We start from the raw sequence: 19,407 nt of genomic DNA on the forward strand, positions 1-19,407 counted from the left end.
TGCTTGCGCAAGCTTGCTTGACCGTGTGTACTGTGTAGGGTAAATTACCGCAAGCATCAGGCTTGTACAAGAAGCTTGTCACTTCACCGAATTTTGATACTTGCAGCGCTCCAAGTGGCCTGGCAGCGAACCAAAATCTTAACCGGAAGATCACAGATATCCATGTATGAATCTCATCTCCGGAGTGGCAAGGATAATAATAAGTATGTTGTGTGATTGTAATCTATGAAGCATGCGGATCTAGCACGTGAAGATCTGTGGCTGACGGATGGGTAATGGCGGTGTTTTGTTTGTTGTGATGTAAACAGTGCTTAAGGGACGTTCAAACGACATGGCAAGTGGCATTGCAACAACAAAATCTACAGGCCCAGCGCCAACAGTTGAACAGATAAATGCTGACAGAATAACACAAGTTTGTATTATTATTATATTCGTACTTCTTATGTTACGGTTACATGTCCGTCTAACACTGTTAAATGTTCAACATAAATATTTACTGTTTACAGCTGGCTAATAAATACTGGGCGCCGTATACCATTGATAACCATCATCCCTATGACTCAGGAATTGTGGAAGACTTATATGTTACGGAAATTTATGGCTCGAAGTAAGTGATATTACATTCAAACGAATGCTCTGCACTCTTTTCATCAGCTTTGTTGGTACCCGACTGCCTGAAACAGAGAGAAGTAGCAGCTGAAACGTTAGTCATATGAAAGACGTAATGAAACGCATTACACTTATACTTGAACATAGTGGCAGACCTGTGTTAGCGTTAATTATCTATGTGTGCTTTAGTCCAGTAGAAACTTTTACTTATCAACGCCTTTTTCAACTCTTTCTTTAGTAATGTTTCAATGTGCTGACACTTTGGCGCCCGCACATAAAAGCTATACCTCATTGCACATACCTAATATTTTTATTTTTATGGTTCTGCAGGCATTGCAGTAAAGATCATTTTCATAGCATAGGGTTTTGCCATGTAATTCACATGAAAATCATTCCTATCCTTAGTTTCATAGTTGTGAGCTTCACTGATAATTTCTTTGTGATTTAATCATCTCACTGTCCATATGTGTATGTTGTTGTTATTGTGGTCTTCAGTCCTGAGACTGGTTTGATGCCGCTCTCCATGCTGCTCTATCCTGTGAAAGGTTCTTCATCTCCCAGTACCTACTGCAACCTACATCCTTCTGAATCTGTTTAGTGTATTCATCTCTTGGTCTCCCTCTGCGTTTTTTACCCTCCACGCTACCTTCCAATACTAAATTGGTGATCACTTGATGCCTCAGGAAATGCCCTACCAACCGATCCCTTCTTTTAGTCAAGTTGTGCCACAAATTCCTCTTCTCCCCAATTCTGTTCAGTACCTCTTCATTAGTTATGTGGTCTACCCATATAATCTTCAGCATTCTTCTGTAGCACCACATTTCGAAAGCTTGTATTCTCTTCTTGTCTAAACTATTTATCGTCCATGTTTCACTTCCATATGTAGCTACACTCCATACAAATACTTTCAGAAACGACTTCCTGACACTTAAATCTATACTCGATGTTAACAGACTTCTCATCTTCAGAAATGCATTCCTTGCCATTGCCAGTCTACATTTTATATCCTCTCTACTTCGACCATCATCAGTTATTTTGCTCCCCAAGTAGCAAAAGTCATTTACTACTTCAAGTGTTTCTTTTCCTAATCTAATTCCTGCAGCATCACCCGATTTTGTTCGACTACATTCCGTTATTCTTGTTTTGCTTTTGTTGAAGTTCATCTTATATCCTCCTTTCAAGACCCTGTCCATTCAGTTCAGCAGCTCTTCCAGGTCCTCTGCTGTCTCCAACAGAATTACAATGTCATCGGTGAACCTCAAAGTTTTTTGTTTCTTCTCCATGGATTTTAACTCCTACTCCGAACTTTTCGTTTGTTACCTTTACTGCTTGCTCAATATACAAATTGAGTAACATCGGGGAGAGCCTACAACCCTGTCTCACTCCCTTCCCACCCCCTGCTTCCCTTTCATGCCCCTTGACTCTTATAACTGCCATCTGGTTTCTGTACAAATTGTAAATAGCCTTTTTCTCTCTGTATTTCACTCCTGCCACCTTCAGAATTTGAAAGAGAATATTCCTGTCAACATTGTCAAAACCTTTCTCTAAGTCTACAAATGCTAGAAGTGTAGGTTTGCCTTTCCTTAATGTTTCTTCTAAGATAAGTTGTGGGGTCAGTATTGCCTCATGTGTTCCAACATTTCTATGGAATCCAAACTGATCTTCCCCGAGGTCGGCTTCTACCAGTTTTTCCATTCGTCTGTAAAGAATACGTGTTAGTATTTTGCAGCAGTGGCTTATTAAACTGATAGTTTGATAATTTTCACATCTGTCAACACTTGCTTTCTTTGGGGTTGTAATTATTATATTCTTGTTGAAGTCTGAGGGTATTTCGCCTGTCTCATACATATTGCTCACCAGATGGTAGGGTTTTGTTAGGCCAGGCTCTGCCAAGGCTGTCAGTAGTTCTAATGGAATGTTGTCTACTCCCGGGGACTCGTTTCGACTTAGGTCCTTCAGTGCTCTCTCAAACTCTTCACGCAGTATCATATCTCCTATTTCATCTTCATCTACATTCTCTTCCATTTCTGTTCTGTAATATTGTCTTCAAGAACATCGCCCTTTTTTAGACTGTCTATATACTCCTTCCACCCTTCTGTTTTCCCTTCTTTGCTTAGAACTGGGTTTCCATCTGAGGTCTTGATATTCATGCAAGTGGTTCTCTTTTCTCCAAAGGTCTCTTTAATTTTTCTGTAGGCAGTGTCTATCTTACCCCTAGTGATATGTGCCTCTAATCCTTACATTTGTCCTCGAGCCATCCCTGCTTAGCCGTTTGCACTTCCTGTCAAACTCATTTTTGAGACGTTTGTATTCCTTTTTGCCTGCTTCATTTACTGTATTTTTATATTTTCTCCTTTCATCAATTAAATTCAGTATCTCTTCTGTTACCCAAGGATTTCTATTAGCCCTCGTCTTTTTACCTACTTGATCCTTTGCTACCTTCACTATTTCGCCTCTCAAAGCTACCCGTTCTTCTTCTACTGTATTTCTTATCCCCCATTCTTGTCAATCGTTCCCAAGTGCTCTCTCTCTCAAACTCTCTACAAACTCTGGTTCTTTCAGTTTATCCAGTTCCCATTTCCTCAAATTCCCACCTTTTTGCAGTTTCTTAAGTTTTTAATCTACAGTTCATAACCAATAGATTGTGGTGAGGGTCCACATCTGCCCCTGGAAATGTCTTACAATTTAAAATCTGGTTCCTGAATCTCTGTCTTACCATTATATAATCTATCTGAAACCTGTCAGTATCTCCAGGCTTCTTCCATGTATACAACCTTCTTTCATGATTCTTGAACCAAGTGTTAGCTATGATTAAGTTATACTTTGTGCAAAATTCTACCAGGCAGCTTCCTATTTCATTTCTCCCCCCCCCCCCCCCCCAATCCATATTCACCTACTATGTTTTTATATATTTTAAATATATGTGTGTGGCTACTGAAGCCAGAGACTGTGGTCATATGTTCATATGCGTGTGCTGAAAGCTCACATTCTGACAGCCTTGTTGTTGTACCTATCTGCAGCTCAGCATCTCTCTTATGACGACTAGCAACTATCCTTTCCATAATATTTTTTTCATTCCATCCTGATTTTCCATTGTCTGTGACTAAACTAAGTTTTGTAAAAGTTCTAAATTTTTTTTCCAGTTTAAATTCTCATCAATAAGGACACACAAACTTTTTGCAGTTTCCACCCTATTTGTTTAGTTAGTTCATCATCATAGCTGTGGTGGAAAAAAATTGATGATAATGTCATAGGTAGTTTGACAGATGCCTTTCATTATGAGGGGAAACTATTGTTGGGGCTAAGATCTGAACCTGACAATGGCAGAGGAATCAGTCGTTCGTAGGTCAGGCTCCCTTGCCTGGATGTGGGTTGTGGAGGCAATGGTGAGGGGAGTCACGTGGCGGACCATTAGTGAAACGTTTCTGATTACAATAGTTCTTTTATTTTATTTTATTTTTTTTTTTTTTTTGGGGGGGGGGGGGGGGGCGGGGGGTATGTGTGAGAGAGCCGGCTGGCCAGTTCTTCTCCAACAGCAGCACTCCCACCCTCAGAAGGGACAATGGGTTGTAGAGAAGAGGTGTCACCATTAGGTAGTGATGAGTTCATTTGTTATGATTTTCTTGATAAGTCAGCTCCTACAGGAGCCTAGCCAGAGCCATAATATTGCCAAGTTTCATAATTCATTAAGTGCAGGCTAGCTGCTTCTGTGTAGTCAACTTCCTGAATAAATGCTCTTTCATAATGGATGTTCACCCAAAGGATTATGATTTGTTTACATTTCTGAACAACAAACATTGTAACGTGTATTTCATAAGTTCACTTAAAAATACAAAGTTTTCCTCTTACTCTAATTGTTAGCATGAACCACATCATTCATTGGCTCTTTCTTTATCTAGATGTTATTTTTAAAGGTTAGTCCAGTCCTTTTCATGGTTGGTCCAGTCCATTGCTAATTGGTGCACTGGAAGCTTGATAGCTTCAGCAATTTTCCACTTGAAGTAGAAAGGCAGCGTCAGAACCACAACAGTACAGAAACTGGAACACACATGGGCACTGCTCATCATGGTGCTGCCACATGTGTTGGAATGTTTACTCGGCAGCAATATGATCTTTCTGCACAGCTAGCAGTTCATCCAGTGAATAATGGGGAAAGTGGTTTTAGAGTGTTGTTTAAGTACATTGGGTTCTGAGTCGGCACCAAGTGTAATGGTTTTTCCAGCCCGTGCAAAGGTTATGTCGTTTCCAGTGATACCACCACATGTGGAAAAGGAACCCATTTCACTCTCCATGTCTCTTCCTAAAAGATGCCTGTACATAGTTCATCATTACACAATGCACCCTTTCACCATGGCATGCCCCTATTCGACTTATACACTACACTGTCTAGCAGTCCTATTGCAAGATTTCACAGGAACTAATGCAAAATAAATTACCTAGACTAACAAATTACAGTAACTCCATTAGACAAAGACAGTGGCATAGCCATAACATGTTTTATACTCCAAAGCTGCTCCATGTACCTTGTGGAACTCAGCACTCACTGACATGACCTGAATGCATGTGGCGTCTCACATACATCTTGCCCTCTATCTTCTGTCTCAGGTGATGTCATCTCTATGACTTTGGATGACCCCTAATAACACATTAGAAATTTCTTCGGACCTTCCAAGCTTCCCAGATGCTCTCCTGTGAAACTTGCAAGACTAGTACTCCCAGAAGAAAGAATATTGCAGAGACATGGTCTGGCTCACTCACCAACAAAAGGCAACGGTCCTGAGTTCGAGTGTCAGTCCAGTACACAGTTATAGTCCGCCATCAAGTTTTGTATCAGCACACACTCAACTGAAAAGTATAACTGCCATTTTGGAAACATCCCCCAGGCTGTGGCTAAGCAATATCTCTGCAATATCCTTTCTACTGTGAAGTTTGGAAGATAGAAGATGAGGTACTGGCGGAAGTAAAGCTGTGAGGACGAGTCGTGAGTTGTGCTTGGTTAGCACAGTGGTAGTGCACTTGTTATGAAAGGCAAAGGTCCCAAGCTTGAATCTCAGTTAAGCACACAGTTGTTGATCAGCCAGGAAGTTTCAGGTGATGGCATCTGTCTACTGTATACTGCCCTGATAGACTTTGGCCAAGCACTTTTATGACCCCAGTTTTCCTGCTCAGACCATCTACATTGTCATGCTTCCTGCTAGATTTGTGCACTACCTCAATTGATTCATTTTAATGTCAGTTGAGCCAGTCTGTTTGAAGGATCTTTCAGTATTAATGGCCATTTTAATGCCGTCCATTACGACTTAGAATTTATTGCCATTCAGGTAACAGCGAAAGTACATGCGACTGTAGGTTAAGCTGAACATCATCATCCCTGTTATTTAGTAATTGTGTTTTGGCTTATTTAACACCCTTGATGCATGTGCAACCCGGTGCTCATTGCAGTATACTTCCTCATTCAGAATGCATTCCACTGCATGGTTGCTTGAATCACAGGACTGGGTAAACTCTCTTTCGCTATTTGTAAATGCTAACATCAGGCTAGTTGTTCATGCCTTTTTTAATCCTTTGAATGCGGACTGACTGTCACCTGTCCACTGAAATATCACAACCGTCTTCAACAAATGTGCCAGTGGGTTAGCAATGCCATCATTGACAAATTTTCTATAATGCTGTAATTATACAACCCTGAAAATGACTGCAGTGTTTGGAGTTTGTGGTGATGAGAAATTATGGACTGCACATACTAATCTTGGGTCAGTCTTTATGCCTTCGTGCCTATTTACATGGTGTAGATAGCTAACTTCTCCCAATTCAAGGTAACACTTTTCAGTATTCAGTGTTAAGCACAATGAACGCATTCTCTGAAACACTTCTTCCAGCACACTGTGTGCGCTTCTTTCAATTCCTATAGAAAACAAAAACATTGTCCAAATAGACTATAAAGTGACATGGTATTTAATCCCTCAACACTTCTTCGAATAATTACTGAAATGTGATTGATGCATTCTTAAGTCTATGAGGCATCTGCTGATACTGATAATGCCCTGATGGAATGGTAAACACAGTATTTGGCTGGTCCTCTGCTAATACTTCCAACTGTTGGTAACCATGTTCCAGATCCATTGTTGAAAATACTTGCATTGACCCAGGTTGTCCAGTGTTTCTGTGACATTTGGTATGGAATATGTATCCATAACAGTTCTTGGCGAAGGTCAAAACTAGACCCGTCTGAGTTGGACCCATCCTGGACTCCCATATTGGCTATTGTTAACCCATACGACAAAACTACTTCATTGGCACTGAAACTACCCACACTAACTGGAAGCATGTATTTCCCATGCACATCGTGCATGTGTGCCACATTCATACACATAAAATAATGTTCTGATGGCTCTGTAACACACAAGATGTCACTCAGTAAGTCGGTATCTACTTTCACCCAGAGTAGTTTTCATGTGCTTTTTTGGCACTTTGTCATGCGAAATAAGCCTTAACAATTGTGTACACATTTTGATTGGTTCCACCTTCTTGCTTGGAGAACCTTGAGACAGCATATCATTTTCAGTGGTCTGTCCCAGTCGAAACAGTGTTCCACTCAGTTCAGCTGTGTGCTGCCATGGATCAACAACTTTTGTGTGATGCTTATTCAAGAAATCCAACCAAAGGATTGTGCAGTGTCCCTCACTTACATACAGCAACAATTTCGTGTGCTTTCAAAAATTCCTTGCTTTAATACAAAAATTAGACAATGTTGACCCCAGTGATGCCACTTCATTGTTCCTAATCCCAGTAATTCGTAACGGGAGGAATGCCATCACTTCTTACCCAAGAGTTCTAGACTTGCTACTGACACATGAGCCCCTGGTCCACCAAAAACTAATGTTCCATACCAATTACCATGCCAACTAAGTAACACTCCGCCTGTACATATAGTTTTGTAGTGCTGATTTTCACTGTGAATGTCTTCTGGTAGTTGTGGATTCCCATTAGTGTGTAATGACACTCTGTGAACCTGTTTTCTGTTCCTACAATCCCATGCATAGTGTCATACCAGTCCAAACTGATAACACTTTCGTTGGCGGCATTGCTTCAGAGTATGGCCTACAAATCCACAGCTGTATCATTTTACTGCTGAGGAAAAAGTGCTTCACTTATCCTGCACTCGTGTTGCTATACCTACCTCTAGCTGCACAGCAACCTTAATAGCAGCAGGAAAATCCTTTGTGTTTACCATCTGCACACTGCTCAACATATCAGTTGGAACCCCCCCCCCCCCCCAAAAAAAAAAAAAAAAAAAAAAAAAAAAATCCTGGCCCTCCATGATCTTCCTCTTGGAGGATAATTTTGCCGGCCATCTCGTTCTACATGAGTTCATAAGTTTGCACATTTATTTTGCTGTACCTATTTGAGAATGTTTCCGATGATTCACTGTTTTTGAAACATCCCATTGAGTTGGTTCCTAAGAAATGCCACCAGGAGCCTCGCAGCTCTGTTGCGAGTACGTGCTTTGCTACCATGGGGCCCCAGCATTTGCAACACTTTCTTTCCTGTGCTGCAAGCCTGTACTTTCACTATCCCATTCCCCCTCTGATTTTCCATCAAATTGGACCTGGTACATGATTAGGATCCTAGTTTTTCATTTCATTTCTTGTGCTCTCTATACTGTTTCATTAATAAATGTGTGGTTCTCATTGTTGGGATTCACCTGTGATCACTTTACCAAATTTTTCAGAAGTGCAGATTGTACGGGAAAGATTGCCCAATTTCATGTTGTTACACCTTTGTGCTTTTCCACATTAGCTCCCTTCCTTTCCTGTTAGGTAGTATGCTTGGGGGGGGGGGGGGGGGAGTCATCAAGTACCTGCATGGTGGTTGCCCCCTGATCAAGTAGGGACTGCACTGTTAGTGCCCGAGCTGGAAACTCCCCATGTATGCCAAGGAGTATGTGACCATCATGACTGTGACACAGGAACTCCGAGCAACGGATTACTCTCAGGGTAGCCGTTGCTGAGGCTGGATGGTGTCCATGAGGAGAGCCACCATTTTGAATGGGTGGCACCATGGTGAATGATTTGCATGTGAAATGGATGAAGCTTTCTTCCACTGGTAATCATAGGGCCCCAGCAGTCTCTTCTGGAGGAAAGAACTTGTTCAACACGGAGAGATATGACCCCAAAATGTTTCCTTCCTTGGCTCTGCCGTGGGAGACACTTATGACTAAGTGGCAAGCAGAGAATACTCCCCCCAGACCTGGTTTGTACAATGTCAGATGGGGATTCTTTTTTGGCCGCAAAGCCTTTATTCTTTGTAGAGAATATAGATGACAAGTTTGGGGAACTTGCAGCCATCTTCAAAATGCAGAGTGGGCCAGTATTGATTAAAACAGCATCTCCTGTCCAGGCACATGTGTTGCTCACTTGTGACAAGCTGGGTGGCATTCCTGTGACTATCAGTCCTCATAATAGTCTAAACATGGTTCAGGGCATCACTTTCCTTAGTGACCTCCTCTTGCAGTGTGATAAGCTACGCACAGCTTGGAGCGATTGGGTGTACACTGTGACCATCATGTATGTAGGAGGGCAAAGGACAATAGGATTGCTACTAGGGCATTCATCTTGGCCTTTGAGGGCAATTCGTTGCTTGAGAAGGTCAAGGTTGTGTATACTGATATGATGTGAAACCATATGTTCCCTCCCAGTGCAGTGCTTCAAATGCACAAAAGTCGGGCACATGCCTTCGTGTTGCAACACCAGCCCAGTCTGTAGGAATTGATAATGACTATTGTATGCAGATGTTCCTTGTGCCCTCCCCTATCCGCGTCAACAGTCAAGCACCATTCACCCTGCTGATCAGACTGCACCGTCTTCATACAGGATTTTAAGATTCTGGACAGACTAACATACCAAGAGGCCAAGAGAAAGTATGAATGTCTACATCCTGCACACATGAAAATGACTTTTGCTACAGCTACGACAATGTTGCCCTCTCCGAGGATGGTACATTGCCCATAATGCTTCCTACAGCGGGTCCTCAAGGACTGCTTGACAGTGCATGCCTGCCCCCCTGACAGTTGGGGGCTCTACTCTTGCTGCTTTCTCCACACCCATTTTGGGAGCAGTGGCTCTCCACCAACAGGGGATGTCAATCCACATCCCTCAGCCGAGGATGCATCACCCTCCTCTGGCTTCCCAAACCAGTAAGAGGTCTCTCAGGACACTCCCCTCGTTGCTTTCTGCTGGTCTGTACACCAATATCAGCCAGTGTCTGAATGAGCCACAAGTTACTGGTCATAGGGCTTTCCAATTTTCCTCAGCCTCAGAAATTAATTCAGAGAAGCCCTCCCAGCTATGTAAACCCCCGAAGAAGAAGAAATATAAAAAGAAGTCTCGCAAGACAAAGGAGATTCCATTGGCCGCCATGCCACCAGATCCCAAATGCTCCACTTCTGTGGCCGAGGCGGAGATCATGGTGGCCCCTGAGGCTCCAGATTGCACCACACAGTGTGTCTCAGAACATGTGCGTGTCCCTCAACAGATGGCACCAGTTGACCCTAGGCATAACCTGTCTCCTTGGTCCCTTCACGGCCTGATGAAATACCACCGTCATGATTCTCCAGTGCAATTTAGCAGATTTTTCCATCATCTGACTAAGGTACAACACCTCTTAAGCTCCTCTCTTGCTTTCTGCAATGCCCTAAAGCAAACTTGGTTTGGTGGCAACACAGACCCCTTTCCTTTGTGGTTTCCAGAGATATTTTAAGAGTGGCCCTGACTATGATAGGGTGTTGGGTGAAGTTTGCACATATGTTCTGGACTCTGTATGTGCCTCTTGATATAATTTTGGAGGCTGTGGCTGTTCAGGTGAAGGCATCTCAAGATTTTTATCTTCTGTAATGTTTATCTCCCTCCCAATGGTGGAGTGTCTCAGAACATGTGTTGTCTGCATGGTTTGTCAGCTCCGCCCCCCCCCCCCCCCCCCTTTCACATGCCCAACCCCCACCCCCATCCCCGTCCCCGTTCTCTAATATTAGGTGACTTCAGCGCCCTTAAGGGGTCTTGTCCATGACAAGAATTTTTGCTGTACACCGGGCCGCGTTTTTAGTGATACGTTGTACACTACTGGCCATTAAAATTGCTACAACATGAAGATGACGTGCTACAGATGCGAAATTTAACCGACAGGAAGAAGATGCTGTAATATGCAAATGATTAGCTTTTCAGAACATTCACACAAGGTTGGCGCCGGTGGCAGCACCTACAACGTTCTGACATGATGAAAGTTTCCAACCGGTTTCTCATACACAAACAGCAGTTGACCGGTGTTGCCTGGTGAAACGTTGTTGTGATGCCTCGTGTAAGGAGGAGAAATGCATACCATCACATTTCCGACTTTGATAAAGGTCGGATTGTAGCCTATCGTGATTGCGGTTTATCATATCGCAACATTGCTGATCGCGTTGGTTGAGATCCAATGACTGTTAGCAGAATATGGAATCAGTGGGTTCAGGAGGATAATACGGAATGCCGTGCTGGATCCCAACAGCCTCGTATCACTAGCAGTCGAGATGACAGGCATCTTATTCGCATGGCTGTAACGGATCGTGCAGCCACGTCTCGATCCCTGAGTCAACAGATGGGGACGTTTGCAAGACAACAACCATCTGCACAAACAGTTTGACAACGTTTGCAGCAGCTTGGACTATCAACTTGGAGACCATGGCTGCGGTTACCCTTGATGCTGCATCACAGACAGGAGCGCCTCCGATGGTGTACTCAGTGACGAACCTGGTTGCACGAATGGCAAAACGTCATTTTTTCAGATGAATCCAGGTTCTGTTTACAGCATCATGATGGTCGCATCCAAGTTTGAGACATCGTGGTGAACGCACATTGGGAAAGTGTATTTGTCATCGGCATACCGGCGTATCACCCGGCGTGATGGTATTGGGTGCCATTGGTTACACGTCTCGGTCATCTCTTGTTTGCATTGACGGCACTTTGAACAGTGGATGTTACATTTCAGGTGTGTTACGACCAGTGCCTCTACCCTTCAATTGATCCCTACGAAAACCTGCATTTCAGCAGGATAATGCACGACCGCATGTTGCAGGTCCTGTACGGGTATTTCTGGATACAGAAAATGTTCGACTGCTGCCCTGGCCAGCTCATTCTCCAGATCTCTCACCAATTGAAAACGTCTGGTCAGTGGTGGCCAAGCAACTGGCTCGTCACAATTTCTCCAGTCACTACTCTTGATGAACTGTGGTATTGTCTTGAAGCTTCATGGGCAGCTGTACCTGTACACACCACCCAAGCTCTGTTTGACTCAATGCCCAGGTGTATCAAGGCTGTTATTACGACCAGAGGTGGTTGTTCTGTGTACTGATTTCTCAGGATCTATGCACTCAAATTGCGTGAAAATGTAATCACATGTCAGATCTAGTATAATATATTTGTCCAATGAATACCCGTTTATCATCTGCATTTCTTCTTGGTGTAGCAATTTTAATGGCCAGTAGCATATCTTACGAGAGTGCAATGCAAATGCTTCAGCTCCTGTGAATACAGAAGGTAATTCCCCCGGAATATTCTAGAGTGGCGTGGTTGGAGGTACATTTAGTGTGTTCTTCTGCAACATTTTCCATAAAGACAGTTCTTATATATTTTGCAGTGAACACATTGTGTGTTACGGGGCGATCACTCTGTTGTATAAATAACTCTAAAGCCAAGATCATTTAAATACTGTTTACTAGATGGCCGGTTTCAACACACTAGAGGTGCCATCATCAGATCTGAAGTTTCTTATGTACTTGAGTCACAGTCTTTCCATAAGCACCAGAAGCCACAAAGAATAAAATTACGATTTGCATCCACTATTGCCATCAGGAGGACTGGATAGTAAGTTTTGTAATTGACAGAAAAGTTACAACAACTTTCTTCTGATTTTATAAACATCATGTATTTACCATCAATGGCCACTATGTAGTTCGGAAAATTTGCAGTAATTTCAAACTGACACAGTGTATTGATCCAGTCAAGTTCCTCCGGAAAAAAAAAAAAAAAAATAATATATATATATATATATATATATATATATATATATATAAAAAAAAAACAAAGATGAGGTAACTTACCGAACGAAAGCGCTGGCAGGTCGATAGACACACAAACATACACACAAAATTCAAGCTTTCGCAACACACTGTTGCCTCATCAGGAAAGAGGGAAGGAGAGGGGAAGACGAAAGGAAGTGGGTTTTAAGGGAGAGGGTAGGGAGTCATTCCAATCCCGGGAGCGGAAAGACTTACCTTTGGGGGAAAAAAGGACAGGTATACACTCGCACACACGCACATATCCATCCACACATACAGACACAAGCAGACAATCTGTTACCCCCGGAAACCATCCTTGTAACCATTGATGCCACTTCCTTATACACAAATATCCCGCACGTCCAGGGCCTCGCTGCGATGGAGCACTTCCTTTCACGCCGATCACCTGCCACCCTACCTAAAACCTCTTTCCTCATTACGTTAGCCAGCTTCATCCTGACCCACAACTTCTTCACTTTTGAAGGCCAGACATACCAACAATTAAAGGGAACAGCCATGGGTACCAGGATGGCCCCCTCGTACGCCAACCTATTCATGGGTCGCTTAGAGGAAGCCTTCTTGGTTACCCAGGCCTGCCAACCCAAAGTTTGGTACAGATTTATTGATGACATCTTCATGATCTGGACTCACAGTGAAGAAGAACTCCAGAATTTCCTCTCCAACCTCAACTCCTTTGGTTCCATCAGATTCACCCGGTCCTACTCCAAATCCCATGCCACTTTCCTTGATGTTGACCTCCACCTGTCCAATGGCCAGCTTCACACGTCCGTCCACATCAAACCCACCAACAAGCAACAGTACCTCCATTACGACAGCTGCCACCCATTCCACATCAAACGGTCCCTTCCCTACAGCCTAGGTCTTCGTGGCAAACGAATCTGCTCCAGTCTGGAATCCCTGAAGCATTACACCAACAACCTGACAACAGCTTTCGCATCCCGTAACTACCCTCCCGACCTGGTACAGAAGCAAATAACCAGAGCCACTTCCTCATCCTCTCAAACCCAGAACCTCCCACAGAAGAACCACAAAAGTGCCCCACTTGTGACAGGATACTTTCCGGGACTGGATCAGATTCTGAATGTGGGTCTCCAGCAGGGATACGACTTCCTCAAATCCTGCCCTGAAATGAGATCCATCCTTCATGAAATCCTCCCCACTCCACCAAGAGTGTCTTTCCGCCGTCCACCTAACCTTCGTAACCTCTTAGTTCATCCCTATGAAATCCCCAAACCACCTTCCCTACCCTCTGGCTCCTACCCTTGTAACCGCCCCCGGTGTAAAACCTGTCCCATGCACCCTCCCACCACCACCTACTCCAGTCCTGTAACCCGGAAGGTGTACACGATCAAAGGCAGAGCCACGTGTGAAAGCACCCACGTGATCTACCAACTGACCTGCCTACACTGTGACGCATTCTATGTGGGAATGACCAGCAACAAACTGTCCATTCGCATGAATGGACATAGGCAGACAGTGTTTGTTGGTAATGAGGATCACCCTGTGGCTAAACATGCCTTGGTGCACGGCCAGCACATCTTGGCACAGTGTTACACCGTCCGGGTTATCTGGATACTTCCCACTAACACCAACCTATCCGAACTCCGGAGATGGGAACTTGCTCTTCAATATATCCTCTCTTCCCGTTATCCACCAGGCCTCAATCTCTGCTAATTTCAAGTTGCCGCCACTCATACCTCGCCTGTCATTCAACAACATCTTTGCCCCTGCACTTCTGCCTCGACTGACATCTCTGCCCAAACTCTTTGTCTTTAAATATGTCTGCTTGTGTCTGTATATGTGTGGATGGATATGTGTGTGTGTGCGCGAGTGTATACCCGTCCTTTTTTCCCCCTAAGGTAAGTCTTTCCGCTCCCGGGATTGGAATGACTCCTTACCCTCTCCCTTAAAACCCACATCCTTTCGTCTTTCCCTCTCCTTCCCTCTTTCCTGATGAGGCAACAGTTTGTTGCGAAAGCTTGAATTTCATGTGTATGTTTGTGTTTGTTTGTGTGTCTATTGACCTGCCAGCACTTTCGTTCTGTAAGTCACATCATCTGTGTTTTTAGATTTATTTTTCCCACGTGGAATGTTTAAAACACAAACACACACACACAAAATTTCAAGCATTCGCAACCCACGGTTGCTTCGTCAGGAAAGAGGGAAGGAGAGGGGAAAGATGAAAGGATGTGGGTTTTAAGGGAGAGGGTAAGGAGTCATTCCAATCCCGGGAGCGGAAAGACTTACCTTAGGAGGAAAAAAGGACAGGTATACACTCGCACACGCGCACACACACACACACACACACACACACACACATATCCATCCACACATATACAGACACAAGCAGACATATTTAAAGGCCTTTATGGGAGTGTAATCTGGCTAGGGTGAAGGCATGTTTGCGGAGGGAATGTAAATAAAATTTAATGGGGTCATTGTAGGGATGGTGTGAGGTTGACATGGTATTAGAAGGTGGAAAGGGTAACATGAGGCTAAAGTGCAAAAAAAAAAAAAAAAAAAAAAAAAAAATATATATATATATATATATATATATATATATAGAGGGAGAGAGAAAGGTGTGAAAAAAGTCGAAAAAGTGTTGGTTTGATATGAGCTATGTTGATCCTGTGCTGAACTTAGGTTGGTGAACAACGATGGGTACAAAGGTTAGGTAGTTCTGTTGCCTCCAAAACACGTTAAAGGGTGGGGAAATTCAGGAAAATTTTGAAAAAACTGCGTGTAAATGTATTCAAAGGACTGGTTATGTGCTGGCAGATTATGAAAATGAGGCTAACAATTGTCTGACGAAGAAATAATAACGTTTAAACCTGTGGGAAACTGCTAAAAAATGATCGGTTATGTGCGAAAAAATGGGAATGGAAATAAAACGAAAGTTGTTGGAAATAGCTGAAATGGTTGTTTAATGGGTGAAAGGAACTGAAGCTGTGAATTAGTATTCATGAGTTTACAAGAAATGTTTGTAAACTGGGAACAGTGGATTTTATAGCAGCAGTAATGTTGAAAGCGTTAAAAATTTTTAGGTTATGATTTGGAAGTAAATTGCGTATTATTGAGTATATTTAGGCAGGATAAAATGTATGGTAGATTATGGAAAAAGGGAAGATGAATACAAAGTGAAACTACTTGTACAAACAGAAAGAGAAAGTAGAGAAAGTAAGATTTCGAAATGCAACAGTGACAATAACAAACGTAATTGTTGGGTTCAAATTAATGATATAAATAAAATAGAAAGAAACATTCCACATGGGAAAAATATATTAAAAACAAAGATTCCATGACTTACCAAACGGGAAAGTGCTGGTAGATAGGCACAATAAAAAAACACAAACACACACACAAAATTTCAAGCTTTCGCAACCCACGGTTGCTTCGTCAGGAAAGAGGGAAGGAGAGGGAAAAATGAAAGGATGTGGGTTTTAAGGGAGAGGGTAAGGAGTCATTCCAATCCTGGGAGCGGAAAGACTTACCTTAGGGGGAAAAAAGGACAGGTATACACACACACACACACACACACACACACACACACACATATCCATCCACACATATACAGACACAAGCAGACATATTTAAAGGCCTGCATCACATGAACACCAATCTTATGCCAGTACATCATTGTGCCAATCATCACGGCCTAATCAACACAACTATTCACTGTACACTCCTGCCAAATGTTCCCATAGTTTCAGCTGCACCTGATGGAGATACATAGTTGGAATTGTATATAAGTCTTCCTTCTACATTGTTTAAATTTTCAGAGCTTTTCGAATTTTGCAAAAAACTAACAGCGATATTTCATCTTAATATAAATAAGATAATTTTATTCACTGACTTTCAACTTGGTCTGAAAACAGGTCTTTTTAAATTGTGGTGTTCATTTTTGCACAGAAAATAAATATTTCCTAATAAGTAAATTTTAATTTATTGCTTACTCACCTCTGTGTCGCTGCAAGCATTTCTGGAGCAGAAATGTAGTTTCACACGCTGGTGTCTTCATGTTGCAAATGAGTTCATGAGATTGACAATAATTTGTCAAACATTTTTTCTGACATCCTGAAAAAATTAACATGACTTGTGTCATTCTCTTGTAATTTTTCATGGCATAATCTGTATCACTTCAGGCAGGGGGGTTACCTTCTTAGTCTCAGATTTTATTGAGTTTAGCATATGTTAAAATTCAGGAATAAGTAAGAAACACGTGTTTTTTTTTTTTTAATTCCTGCCCCGAGATAGAGTCCTCCAAAGATGACACTGCACATACCATTTTGACAATGCGAATTTCGGGAAAAATTTTAAAATGCTATATCTCTGGAACAGTTTTAGATTTTTTTTTTTTTTTTTTTATTATTTGAAGATAATTGCTTTATGGTTACAAAGAAATCCTCCATATGGACCTATCTGTCAAAGTTCTTTTACTACAGCATTCTGAACATTTTTTTATAATATATGGATTTTTTTTTTTTTTTCAAAATTGCCAATCCATAAAATTTTGATATTTTCCCTGTTGATTAGTACCATATAGTTCTACATTCCCTGAAAAGGAGAGCTTCCACTTTTAAGTTGGACAGGTTTTGTTTTAAAGAAACCATTTTTTTTTTACTTTCAAGGGTAATGTATGTCTCTACTGAAGTTGTTTCTTACTAAATTCTTTGTTACAATGTTTATTTCTATTGTCTTCGTTGCAGTTATTTCTTATCAGTTTCTTTGTTGCAGTTATTTCTTTTCACTTGCATTTTTGCAGATATTTCTTACACTTTGTAGTGGTTGTTCATTGCAGAGTTTGTATTGCAGTTGTTCATTGCAGAGTTTGTATTGCAGTTGTTCAGTGCTAATTTGTTTACTGAAGAGGCTTCTAAGAAATCTGAGACCATGCAGTGAGTTCTGTATTTTCGAGAGGAATGCAGTGTGTTTTGTGTCTTCTAACTGGGGCCACAGGAGAGTGAAGTGTGCTGACTTTTTGAATATTCATAAAAGAGTGATGTATAAGACAAACAAAAAAAACAGACTTTGTTCAGGTTGGGAATAAGTGTTCTGATTTGAAGTCTGTTTCAAAATGAAGATGTTTCAAGTGGTGACTTTTTGTGTTCTAAATGTTCTGACAAAAGAACAACAATGATAGTATCTGAACAAGATGAAGCCTCCCATGGTGCAGATGATGCAGATTTTGCATCAGTAGAGGAAGAATTAAATACTCTGAATCAGTCAACTACAGAGGTAGGTGATAGTCCTGTTAAGAAACCGTGGTCAGTGAAGTCGAGTCATAAGCTCTATGCATCAAGAAAGCATAGAGAAATTACTAAAGCTATGGATGAATACACTACAGCAAAACTGACCACACTCTTCAAAGTAGAAGTTCCATCTTCAGAAGAAAATGAACCAAAGCACTCTTGCACCTCTTACTAGGAATTTTGCACAAATATCAATTCAGTTGTTGAATATTGTGCATCCTACAGTGGAAAGGTGCAAGTTTTAACTATTTTCAAAGAAAAATTTTTTAAACCAAATCCCTTCAGTATCAAAGTATATGGTAGACAAATCAAGAAATGTGAGGTCTGTAAAAGGAGTCTTTGGAAGACCAGATCCGTATTATGGTCATCCTGTAAAAGCAACGCCAGTTCAAATAGTGCAGTCATTTTATCTGGAAGATAAATGGGACTGTTCTCACCAGAATGCCAACAAAAATACACTATAACTGTAACAGTTTAAGCTCAAAAAGTTGTGAAAGTGAAGAGATATGTGACTCACAGTATTAAAGAAATTTTTGCAATTTGTAAGAGCAACTGTACAACTTCACATATTGGAAGATCAAAATTTTATCCACTACATCCTAAGTGGGTAGTTCCACACCCACCTATAGATGCCTGTTTATGTGTGTACTGCACAAATTTTGAACTTTGTGTGGTAACTTTGAAGAACTTACTGGAGCATGTAACATATGACACCTTGGTTGGTTGTGTGAAGTCATTAGTAGTCTGTGTCATAAAGCAAGAGATTTGTTTGTTTCAAGAATGTGGTGACTGCCCTGGAAAGGGAGGACTGTCTTTACAAACACTTGGCCTGGAAGACGTAGCAGATAACTCTGCAGAAATTACATGTGCGACATGGGAGGAAAATAAACTAATTAAGGAAAGTGTTGCCTTTGACAGTTTCATTGGCGAACTTGGTAAATGGTCAGTGAAAGCAGTAACACACCAACATCTGAAGAAATTGCAACAACACATTGCAGAAGTGAAAGGGTGTGTACAGACTGAAGAACCATATGTAGTGCTTCACTGTGATTTTGCTGAGAATTGGTCTGTAACTCTCCCACAAGAAGCACAAGGCTATCATTGAAGTAATTGCCAGGTTTCAATTTTTACAGGAGTGACATATTTTCAAAACAAGACCACAAGTGTAGCAGTTATAAGTGATGACACAGGACATGACTCAGCACATGCTTTGTTAACAATGCGCAAAATTCTTCAACTGCAAACAGGGGCAAAGAAGATCATTATTTCTGATGGTGCTCCTAGTCATTTTAAAAATTGTTACCAGCTGTTTGAACTGAGTAAGTTGCTTGTGCCAACTGACTGGATATACAGTGCTACTGGTCATGGGAAGGGGCCTTGTGATGGTGTAGGAGACCTCCTGAAGCATCATGCTACAAAACATAATCTTTCCAGGGC

General features: G+C 41.8%; 1 protein-coding gene across 1 annotated transcript in view; it reads left to right on the top strand.

Annotated features, from left to right (window-relative positions):
• The first annotated feature begins 238 nt into the window (after positions 1-238).
• The window catches only part of LOC124608554 (RNA helicase aquarius), a 339,510-nt gene continuing 320,341 nt past the window's right edge, over positions 239-19,407 (top strand). Inside the window, exons 1-2 of the mRNA XM_047139996.1 lie at positions 239-412; positions 507-607. Of these exons, the coding sequence (XP_046995952.1) occupies positions 332-412; positions 507-607 (182 nt within the window). The 5' untranslated portion in view covers positions 239-331. The remainder of the gene's footprint in view (positions 413-506; positions 608-19,407) is intronic.

Source organism: Schistocerca americana, chromosome 1 (assembly GCF_021461395.2).
Source record: "Schistocerca americana isolate TAMUIC-IGC-003095 chromosome 1, iqSchAmer2.1, whole genome shotgun sequence".
Lineage (NCBI taxonomy): Eukaryota > Metazoa > Arthropoda > Insecta > Orthoptera > Acrididae > Schistocerca > Schistocerca americana.